Source organism: Vigna unguiculata, chromosome 3 (genome assembly GCF_004118075.2).
Source record: "Vigna unguiculata cultivar IT97K-499-35 chromosome 3, ASM411807v1, whole genome shotgun sequence".
NCBI classification, from domain to species: domain Eukaryota; kingdom Viridiplantae; phylum Streptophyta; class Magnoliopsida; order Fabales; family Fabaceae; genus Vigna; species Vigna unguiculata.
Genome location: NC_040281.1, coordinates 8546722 through 8558591, shown reverse-complemented (window position 1 = coordinate 8558591; position 11870 = coordinate 8546722). Strand labels below are relative to the sequence as shown.

The window sequence follows — 11870 nt, the reverse complement described above, 5'->3', positions numbered from 1 at the left end:
TAGGTATAACATAGGATCATTGTAGGTAGATAAACCACAACCAAATACAAAAAATAGGGTAAACTATTATATTTAAAAGAGAAAAGACTTATAAATTGTCCAAAATGATTAAAACAAACAATCACTCACAAACACTAACTTTATTCACTCATACACCATTATCTAGATAAACTACAACGACTACCTCGAAAGGATTTCGTGTATTAAGCCTAATATAAAAGATTATGCATTTGTCATGAGGATCCCAATAGATTTTGGTTTACAAAACCATGGCTCTACCCAACCTTTTTACATGACAAGGTTAGTTCACATATGACATGCTAGAAAGGTTCTATTTCACACTAATTCATGTCATAGGAATTTCCATTAACTCTCACTAACTAAATACCTTGTTCTGCATAAGATAAAATATCTAGTAGAGTCTGAATAATCTCCTTTCGAATTGACTCAATACACCTAACACAAGAGTTAAATGCTTTCTCCCTCAAGAGTTATTCCATATTCATCACATCACAACCACATCTTATATTGAACAAATATTCATCTACAGTGTTGAGATGACAAATGCAACCCTTTAACCTCACACATGCATCACACAAACCAAAAAGATTTTAAAAAGAGCAAAAGCATAATTTACTCTATTCGACATATTGATCGAGTAGAAAGATAAACCTTACCATAAGAGTTCTATGACATACTCCTATCTTCAAACATGAATGATGAAGCCAAAGATGTAGAGAAAAGGTTGAGAAAAATTTTTAAAAAACAAAATTTATAGAGAGGGTAATTCTTATTAAATTAAACTAGATTAATAAAAATCTCTATTTATAATATGACTTTTATTAATAAAATAATAGAATATCATTTTTAAGGTCACTATTAGGGATGACAACGGGGCGGGACGGGGACGGGTTTCACTATCCCATACCCATCCCCGTAAAAAAAAATTCATCCCCATCCCCATACCCAAACCCAACGGGTATCAAACTTTTGTCCCATCCCCATCCCCACCGGGTAACGGGTATAATCTCGTACCCATACCCGTACCCGTTTACTTACTACTTTAATATTAATTTTAACAAATTTTTATAAAATAATAAAAATTACAGTAAAGGAAACATAATATTATCAAATATTCAATATTAGGAGTATGGTTGTTTCTTTGATATCAAATACTTTGAAATAAATTATAATTGTTTACATTTTAGATTAGAATACCAAATAAAATTTAATGAGAACACAAACATTTATTAAATTTGCAAACATTAATGAAACCTAGTTGATAAACTTTAAAAATATTTTTTAAAAAAACTATAAAAGGAAAAAATATTTTTAAAAAAATATAAAAGGAAAAAAATATTTAAATTAAAATATATTTTAAATGTTTGTTTACTTCAATTTTTTTAAATTATAATGAATCTATATTTTATACACTAATAAAAGTTATATCACTTGATCAAAATGATGCAAAGAACAAATAATAAACATAATAATTAAATTTTAACATAGATCTTGTATCTTTTGAACCACAATATATGTTGGATGGTGGTAAAAAAATATTTATGACAATTACATTAAATTTTTATATTATAGTAAATAAAAATTATTTATACAATTATATTGAAAAAATTAAAGTATGATTGTAATGAGTTAAAAAATAAAAAATAATTAGATAAAATTTATCAAAATAGTATTCTACATGATGAAAATAAACAAAAAATAAAAATATTAAGAAATTATCAAATGTGTGTCTTATAAACAATTTGGAGACTATTGGAAGTAATCACACAAAAAGAAACAAATATATAATTAAGGGTATGGTAAGATGAAAAATATCTTAGAGATCTAAGAAAACTTTTCAAATATCAACATATATACTCAATGGTTGATAAAGAAATGACGCAAAGAATAAATAATAAACATAATAAAATTTTATCATAGATCTTGTATCTTTTAAACTCCAATATATGTTGGATGGTGATAAAAAATATTCATGACAATTACATTAAATTTTTATATTGTAGTAAATAAAAATTATTTATACAATTATAGTGAAAAACTTAAAGTATGATTGTAATGAGTTAGAAAATAAAAAATAATTAGATAAAATTTATCGAAATAGTATTCTACATGATGAAAATAAACAAAAATAAAAATATTAAAAAATTAACAAATGTGTGTCTTATAAACAATTTGGAGACTATTGGAAAGAATTGCACAAAGAAAAAACAAATGTATAATTAAGGGTATGATAAGACGAAAAATATCTTAGAGATCTAAGAAAACTTTTCAAATATCAACATATATACTCAATGGTTGAAAAATAACAAAAATTGTTTTAGCGAAATAAAAGAGTTATTGAAATGAAATAAAAATTAATAATAATAAGAAAAGATTTTTTTTTTATATTACCAAGTAAATGAAATGTTTATGCTATTAAACACTTAAATTAAGAGTATTAAACATTCTCATGTGAAAGGAAAATATACAATAAATAAAAATATTAAAAAATAATAGAAATATTCAAATGTTAGACATAATTTTTTTTTAATTGACATACATCATTTTAACATAATTACATAAAGATTATGATAAGATAAAAAATATATTGGAGATGCGAATGAGTTTCATGACAAACCAAATATTTAGAAGAAATAAAAAATAAAAAGAATATATAGGGTTACTTAATTAATTGTGAATATTTTAATAATTTAAATGATGATGGAAATATGGCGGGGACCGGTATTATGGCGGGGATATATTCATCCCCATCCCCATCCCCATACCCAATTGAAAAAATCGGGGATTCCTCATACTCATACCCATACCCAGTCAATGCGGAGATTCCCGTCAAAGCGGGGACGGATTTGGACAATACCCACATGGACGAGTTTATTTGCCATCTCTAGTCACTATTACTCTTTGTTATTTTCTAAATCCTTAAAAAAAATAATTAATAACTAAACCCAATTAGGCTTAAAAAAAACAACCAACAATTTTACGGCTATAGTCAATATTAAATAAAAAATATGTCAATTATATCCTCCGAGAGTCAAAATCAAATACCTAAAAAATGCACTATCACAGCCTTAAAAAAAAAATGTATAAAAAGCTTGAACGTGACCTTTTGTTAAATGGGTAAGACTAAATCAAACCTTTAAACATCCTAATAGTAAAATTCCGGTAATCAATCCAACTTAATATTATTATTTTTTATATGAAACTCACATAAGATAGGTAAAAAAGTATTTTTCTTTTTGTAAGCAAATATTATCTCAAATTAGTTGTTGTTGCTCGATTTCCTTTAATTTTATTCGGTCAAAAACATTGTCTTACTTTAAAAAAGAATCTTTAAATACGAAACAAATATCTTTCAAATAACAAGATGGATTTTCTTGAAGACTTGTTATAAAATAATATAGATAATGGATGGTGAATTATATTAATCAAAATTATATTATTACACATTTATTTTTTCAATGTTGATAAGCAATTAATGCCCCAACTGCTTGTGAAATAATATATTTTGATTTTGACAATCGAGTCAGCGTTGTAGATCTTTTATAAAGAACCAAAAACGTAGAATCGGAATGAAGAAAGAAAAAAAAGAAGGAAGGAGGAGTAATGTATGGACAGAAATAGCTCTACGTAGCAGTGTGGGCCAAAAGAGACCGTAGAAGCGAACGAACGCAGTTAGGGTTCCTTTGGCGAGCGAGCATTGAATAGGTTTTGGTTGCACTTGCAGTTGTAGACGTAGGATTGGTACCTCACCTCGCTGCCTATACCAAATACTTTCCTTACATTTTTTCTACACATTAGTTGAAAGGAAACTTGCCAAGTTGTCTGCGCCTGAATCAAAATTAATACCAAACGGCTCAACCAAATTCGTGAATCTTAACGTTGGCGTGGAAAAGAAAAAGAAAAAAGAAAAAGCAAGACACGTTTTTTAATTTCGTATTTTAGTTCCGAAAGGCCAAACACACATACTTACGTTGTCGTATTTTGCATTCTCTCTTGCGGGAAAAGCAAAGCTAACAGTGATAATCCCACGAAACAAACCAATGCCGTGTGGGTTGGGGTCGTCGTCGTGACTCATGTGAGTCGCAGGATATGCTAAAATGTTTATGCTGTCTTTCACTTTCTTTTCTCCCATCTATACCATAACTAAATTGAACCAGACCCTCCTTTTTTATATTTGCGTAATATTTTATTATGTGCCTTTATGTTTAGGTAAGTATTATTGTTAGTATTAATATTATAATATGATATGGATACGTTATATTTATTTGTTTATTAATATGATGATGACTATGGCTATGGCTATGGCCTCTTTTTCCTCTTCTCTACCCTGATCTCGATGAAATTGAGACATTTATTTATTTTTTGTTTGATAAGATTTGAAATGAGATGATACCCACTTTCGTGAATCCAATCCACTATATTAGATTGTGGCTTCAACTGTGAAAATTTGTTTTTGGTACAGAACGTTTTGTTGAAGCTGCATCAATTGAGGGATTCTTCGTCTTTGGATTCGCTTTTGGGGCATCCGAGTCAGAGCTGCAAGGAAAGGGGAGATGCTGGGATGAAAGCTGAATTTTGTGGTATGAACGCTTTTCTCAGTCTTTTTGGAATCAAGATTTGGTTTCTTTGCTATTGGGGTGGGTGGGTAGAGATCAGGGGAAGAGGAAAGATAAAATTGAATCTTTGGTATTTCTTTTAACAAAAAAGATGTCCAAAAAGATGGGCTTGGAGAGAATAGGTTCTAAAAAGAGACAGGGTGACATCAAAAGATCAAAACCCAGATGTAGAAATAACAAGTAAGAATTGATTCGAACCTTCTCTAACATGGCATAAAAAAGTATCCAATGATTCACCTTTATCCTGCAACAATACCTCTGGATACATATACAATGCATTGTCTTTCTGATATTTGTTTGATGCCAGCTTTAACAGACTGTTGATTGCTTGTCACAGTTAGTAATGCATGATCCATGGCTATAATAATGAATTTACTGTTATAGTTGTGAGTTTATTACTAGTTCCTGTGTGTGTTTACTTGTTGAGAATATATTGTGGTGGTGTTAATTTGCAGGAGATGGCAACTCTAGTTGAACCACCAAACAGAATTAAGCCAAAGGGAAAGCATTATTATACAATATGGCAAACGTTGTTTGAGATTGATACGAAGTACGTTCCAATCAAGCCTATTGGCCGAGGAGCATATGGCGTGGTGTGCTCTTCCATCAATCGGGAGACCAATGAGAGAGTTGCAATTAAGAAGATTGGTAATATATTTGAGAATTCTATTGATGCTTTGAGAACTTTAAGGGAACTGAAGCTGCTTAGACACATTCGGCATGAGAATGTCATTGCTCTGAAAGATGTTATGATGCCAATCCAGAGGACAAGTTTTAAGGATGTCTACTTGGTCTACGAACTCATGGATACCGATCTTCACCAAATTATTAAGTCCTCGCAGCCACTTTCCAATGATCATTGCAAATATTTCTTGTTTCAGGTACTAAGTACTCTGTTATGGTATTTTTTACCATTCCTTCACCTCTTCTTTCTAGTTTCTAATTTCTAAACTTGTGGTTGTGAATTCTTTTGGGATCTGCATAAATGCATGACATATTCATTTTGAAAGAGATTTGGTTGGAGTTTGAAGTGTAGTTGCAAATGCATTCTTTCAGTGTATAACTGACATTGTCATGCTTCGAGGTGAATTCCCCGTTTTCTGTTATTAACACACAACATCAGTGAATCAACTATTAAACATCCTCTTTCGTGCATTCTTGTACAGTGTCATCAGGTTGTTTTAGAGAAGTTGGGGCAATTTGAGTTATGGCTTTACATTTCCTAGTTTGAATGAATGCTGCCTGAGGCAAAGAATTTAATGTTTCAATTCCATGATTTTTCAAGTAGGAAAGGGGGATTTCTGTTATTCTCTTCTTCTGGCTAGATATTAGCATGGCATTTTAATCCCACCAAATACTTTTGTTAAGTTAGAGGATTCAATCATACATATTTTATCTCTTTGTCCTTTCCTTTAGTAATTGATGACCGTGGTTATTGCTCTCAACCTTTTTTGTGTCTTCAGTGTTTGATCGTGTCCTATCATGAAAGTCATTGGCCTGATTTGGGGGATTGATGTAGCCTTAACATTGTTTGATTAAATGATTAAGCTTCTTAAGAAAACAACCTATTATTGATTATGCTTGTAACCCATCTTCTCCACATTTTGTTAAAGAGTTCTGCTGTAGAATGTTTATCAGCATTGACAATTAGAAACAGTTAACGGATTCTCTATGAATTAAATCTTTGCACATTTTAACTATTCTTGTGATTGGTACTAACCATGAACTTTTACTTTAGCTTCTTCGAGGTCTTAAATACCTTCATTCAGCAAATATTCTTCACCGAGATTTGAAGCCTGGGAATCTGCTCATAAATGCCAATTGTGATTTGAAGATATGTGACTTTGGGCTTGCGCGAACAAATGGAGTTGATGGTCAGTTTATGACAGAATATGTTGTCACACGTTGGTATCGTGCACCGGAGCTCTTGCTATGCTGTGACAACTACGGAACCTCCATTGATGTCTGGTCAGTAGGGTGCATCTTTGCTGAGATTCTTGGTAGAAAGCCAATTTTCCCTGGCACTGAGTGTCTCAACCAGCTGAAACTAATTATAAGCGTTCTCGGAAGCCAGCATGAATCTCATATTGAGTTTATTGATAATGCAAAAGCCAGGAGGTTTATCAAATCACTGCCCTATACTAGGGGAAGACACTTCTCTCAGCTATATCCACAAGCAGATCCATTAGCCATAGATTTGCTGCAAAAGATGCTTGTATTTGATCCAACCAAGAGAATTACTGTCTTAGAAGCTCTCCAACACCCATATATGTCTGGTCTGTATGATCCAAGGTGCAACCCTCCTGCTCAGGTTCCCATCAATCTTGACATAGATGAACATTGGGGAGAACAGATGATTAGGGAAATGATGTGGAATGAGATGCTACATTATCACCCTGAAGCTGCTTCTGCCAATGCATAGATGGTTAATTCTTCCAAGGCTTTCTATTCTAGCCCTGTTGTCTGTCTCTAGGAGTAGTAGTTCTGTTTTTCCCCCCTAGACAAACTGTAATCTTAAAGGACTTATAACTGCCAAGTTTTGTACTTTGCATGAGATTGCTTTGGTACTTTTTTTTAATTTGGCGTCTCCACAAGGACAATGGCGTCTCTTAATGACTTAACTTGTATATAGCCATGCATATCGTTTTGGTGTCTCGGCTAAACCCATTTGAACTATGTTGTTCATCAGTTGTTTTCTTAAATTTAATAGAAAAGAGTTAAATAACTTGTGCTTTCAAATGTATCCATGGTTATAATATGATGCTTTCCTCTCGTAACACGGCTATTCTCTCTAACTTGAATGTGGATCACTGTCTGCTTTTCAGTCACGGGATTAAGAATTTTCTGAGAGTTCATAAGATGTATGATCACGGGACAACAATTTGAACACAGCATATAACAGGTTGTTCTTGGTCTGAGATTAGAAATTAGAGATGGAGAGTAAAATGAGAATGTGGGTAGATGACAACTGGACATGGGGTTTCACATGGTTATGCTTAATGAGATCCAACAACAAAACGTTGCAAAAGGGGAGGAGGTTAGGTATAATTTCATTCAAAAAATCAGGTTCAGAACTCTTCCACAAGACCATGTGATCAAATCCGTGTGGACTAGTAAGATAGCATCAATGGTAAAGCTTTACATTTGGAGGTTGTTCTAGAACAAGCTACCAACTAAAGACAATTTGAGGAGGAGGGAAATTATCCAAAAACCAAAGGATTTTGTTTCTGCTTTTTGCAAACAGTTGCATGAATCTGCATAGCGTGTTATTTTCTCATGTTCTATCGCCTATAATATTTGTCAAACATCTTATAAGCGGGTGAACATTTGTCTAGACAAAACAATTTTAAGAAAACAGAACAAGATATATTATGGTATACTATCGCGTGGACATTGTGGATACAACATAATCGAAGCATCTTCCAAGTAGAAGAGGTTTGCGTAGACAAAGTCATGTAATTGTAGGGTGGACTCATGTAATTGTTCACTGTTTATATAATGGAACTGTTCTTCTAAATCTTGTTTCTTAATATATTGAGGCTGGGAACCAATTTGCATATTTTAGTTGTGGTTGTTGTAAGACTGCTTTGGTTACATGTTATTTATAGACTTGCAGTGTGCACAAACTGTAACCAAAATGAATTATTTATTGGATATGCATATAAACTAGCCATAATATCTTTTTTAAGCATATTTGCTATTTTTCTAAAGAAAATAATCCTCCTCCCAACTAAATCTATTTCAAATAGTTTTTTTACTAGGTAAGATGTCATCTTAAGTTGAAGACAAGTATTAGACATTACTCCACTTGAGTTTGAGATGAATTCAGGTGGAACATTGCTAGGTGTTTGTAAATAGACTTTGACGCTTAAGTTAGCAATGGTTAGAATTGTAATAGATATGATAATAAATTAACATTTGTTTTATATCGTGAATAACACATATTTATACTATTTTAGTGAATTTTTATCTAAATAAACCTAAATTAGGCAGGTCCATTGTTCTTAATTATTCGATTAACCATTCATTGTTGGTTAGTTAAGGTTAACCTTATTTTAGAGAAAATCTTAGATGATATCAGCCTACGTGGGATCATCTTAATTTCATAACGTACAATTTTCACTTTTTACAATTCAAAGGTGAATTTAACTCTCTAAATATTAAACCAAATACACAATTCGTCTTTAAAAATGATATATTTTGAGTTTGAACATTGTAATATTTATCAACTTTGAGCGGGACACTCCATACATTTATCGAGTGAACTTAAAAAAATAAAAGACAAGGACAAACAACTTTGTGTTCAATGCAGTAGTTCACTATACATGTTGGCGAGTTGGACGACTCAAATCACTTAATTTTTTAAAATTGTAATTTTCACTCTAATTTTATTTGTAATCTAATTTTTCTTAATATATGAGAACTAGAATCAAATTTTAAATTAATTGAACAAAAATGACAAAATATCACCATACAAATATATATATATATATATATATATATATATATATATATATAAAAGAATACTTGTAAATAATAATTATAAGCATTATTATATTAATGTATATACCAAATACAAAAGCTAAATGATAATTATAAATGGTGTGAGGGGTACTTTGTTATGTTTGATGTTAATTTGGAGTGAGGTGGCTATGTTGGAATTTTTTTAGTGTCATTGTAAGGATATGAGAAATAGTTTAAGAGTATAAATGGTTTTATAAATGATAGTAAAATATTTCATTAACAAGTTATATTGTAAATAGATCTTCTATTATTCAAGTTTCATTTTATAAGAACCACTACCTCTCTATAGGATTTTTAGCGTCGAGGTCTACAATTTTACTGAATCAAATTCTTGAATTGAGTATGTTTATCTTTTGTCATTATTTTTGTTTTTTTAAGAAATTTTTTGCATGTGGGGTGTTTGCAGTTTGCATGTGGCATATGAATCTATACTCAATTAGGATTACTAGGGTATGTTATGGTAGTTGATTAGAGTTTTCTATGTGAAGATAGAGCAACCAGTGTGAGGTATTGTCGGTGTGGAGAACTTTTTGAGTTTATAAGTGTCTATCTAGGTAAAGGGAGCTAGAATAATTTTGTAGATTGATTTCTGTTTGATGAATTCATTGCGATGATGAATTGAAATAGTTGGTAATTTTTAGATGTATGTTAAATTGAATTGATTGTCTGATTAGATGGAAATTGTGTCTCTGGGACTAATTTGTTACAGTAGGATTGTCCAATTAGCTAATATGAGGTTTATTTTAAACTAAAACATGGTGCTTTGAACTAAGGAAGAGATAGAATTTCATAGATAGACAAATTGGATAACATGTTGTAGTTAGTGGTATGGCGTTGAGCGGTACCACAAAGTCGTTGAGCGCTATATTTAAATATGAAGTTAATGAGTTCCTAGGCATTATCCATGACGTTGGGCGCTTACCTTGACAATGAGCTCCAGTGGGCGTAGGATGTCCAATGAATGTTGTTGGACACTTTACAATAGTGTTGGGTGCTAGGAGCTTTACATTAAGTGAGAGGAGCTTTAGGGAGCCATTTGGAATAAGATTCAAAGGAGCTTCAAGGGCTTAGGGCGTTCAACACCAAGGATTTGCCCCATGCGCTACCCTTTGTATTAGATAACTTGATTATTTTAGATTGTTCTAATTATGCATGTTGATTTCTTGATAATAATGAATGATTTAACATGATATGTGTGATGCTTGGTTGTATGGATGATGAGATTGTAATGACTTTAAAGGAGGAAGTACTACATTGATTTTGATTTTATTGCGTATTAAATGATGATGCTATAAAGAAATTATCCTACTGCATTGATAATTGGCATTAATATGTTTTTATTTTGTTTATTTTTATTATTATATTTTTAAATAATTAACGGTTTATTAACTAATTTTATAAAAGATAAGTTATTTTATCTTTTATTAGATAATTAATATTTTATTTAATAAATTGGGAAAGCTAAGTATTGGATTTATATTTTACAGATAAATGAAAATATCAGATATTTAAGAAGTTATCAACATAATCAATTATCAATAGAGCTAGTACTTCAATTACAAATTCAAGTACAAATTTCAAGTCCAATCCAATTCTGAAAGTCTTTAAATAGAAGGCTTTTCACAGATTAAAAAAGTAACCCATATTCACGGGGTTAGATGTAATGTATCTTAACTCTTGGAGTTAAATGACTAAATCTTGAGAGTTAATAGGTTGTGATTTAATATGTATGCTAATAAGGACTGATTTTATGTGGACATTTGATTCTTATTATACATGATTGACTGGTTAGGATGATAAGAACTTTTTTTACAATGAGATAGTTTATAAATCGTACGGTCTATTATAACTATGCTAGCTTACCTTGTTTCCTATATTCGATTGTGGTTTATCTGTCTACAATGATCACGCACGCGTGTGTGTGACTCGTACTTGAATTCCTAGCAGTCTCCCTCACAAGTGAGTTGGGTTTCACCACTACTTGTCCCATCCATTTATCTCTACACACTTCCACTGATTCTAATTGTGGTTGGATATCATAACGGGATACACTTGTTTATGCCTGAACTAAACACCAAAATAAACTAGGCTTTGATCTCATTATTGAAACTTGTTTACCGGGATCAACTGAGAAAATTGACCACTTTTAAGATATGAGTGTCCATATAAAAAATTTTATACTACATCCAACATAAAACTTCAAGACTTAATATATGTGGATCTTGTTTTTCTTACATACCATTTAACTTTTTTATTTTTACTTAATATAAGACTTTCAACTCATACTTAAATTACTAACATGTACGTACATGTGTAGTGACTCTAATAAAAAATAAAAAACCTTATACAATAGATAAATAAAATAATCCGTAGATTGAGAGATTTTGATTTGAAAGAAAAAAAGAGTACGGAGAAAGGGAGCTCTAGAGGAAAATGAGAACATGTGAGTCGATTATGTTTTCCTTCTCATTTTTTGTAATTCTGTTGAGCTGTAGGAGGGTTGCATTAGAATTTGTTTTTCATAGATTGATGAGTCACTGAGAATCACTAGGAGTTCGACTCAACTAAATTGGACTCTTACCTTTTTTTTTTTTAATTTTATCTTTATACCAAAATTTGTAATTCTTTTTGGTTCAATACAATTCAAATATTCAAATTCATGATGACAATATTGATTATCAAACTTTGTCTTACCTTAGCATATGTAAA

The 11870-nt window shown here is 31.2% G+C and overlaps 1 protein-coding gene across 2 annotated transcripts; it reads left to right on the top strand.

The window, feature by feature from the left end:
• The first annotated feature begins 3866 nt into the window (after positions 1-3866).
• On the top strand, positions 3867-7362 carry LOC114178187 (mitogen-activated protein kinase 7). Of its 2 annotated transcripts, none has more exons than XM_028063946.1 (4): positions 3867-4096; positions 4484-4601; positions 5093-5518; positions 6376-7362. In XM_028063946.1, exons 3-4 carry the CDS (start codon positions 5096-5098, stop codon positions 7057-7059), a joined length of 1107 nt encoding a protein of 368 aa, XP_027919747.1. In that variant the 5' UTR covers positions 3867-4096; positions 4484-4601; positions 5093-5095; the 3' UTR covers positions 7060-7362. The 2 variants fall into 2 exon arrangements, with proteins under 2 accessions (XP_027919747.1, XP_027919746.1); XM_028063945.1 differs by having other exon boundaries at positions 4060-4230.
• The last annotated feature ends 4508 nt before the right edge of the window (positions 7363-11870 follow it).

Excerpts from the sequence above, each read along its gene's own strand:
- LOC114178187 (XM_028063946.1), top strand. The coding sequence starts at position 5,096 with ATGGCAACTCTAGTTGAACCACCAAACAGAATTAAGCCAAAGGGAAAG. Across the intron at positions 5,519-6,375 it reads GCAAATATTTCTTGTTTCAG|CTTCTTCGAGGTCTTAAATA; the intron begins GTACTAAGTACT and ends CTTTTACTTTAG.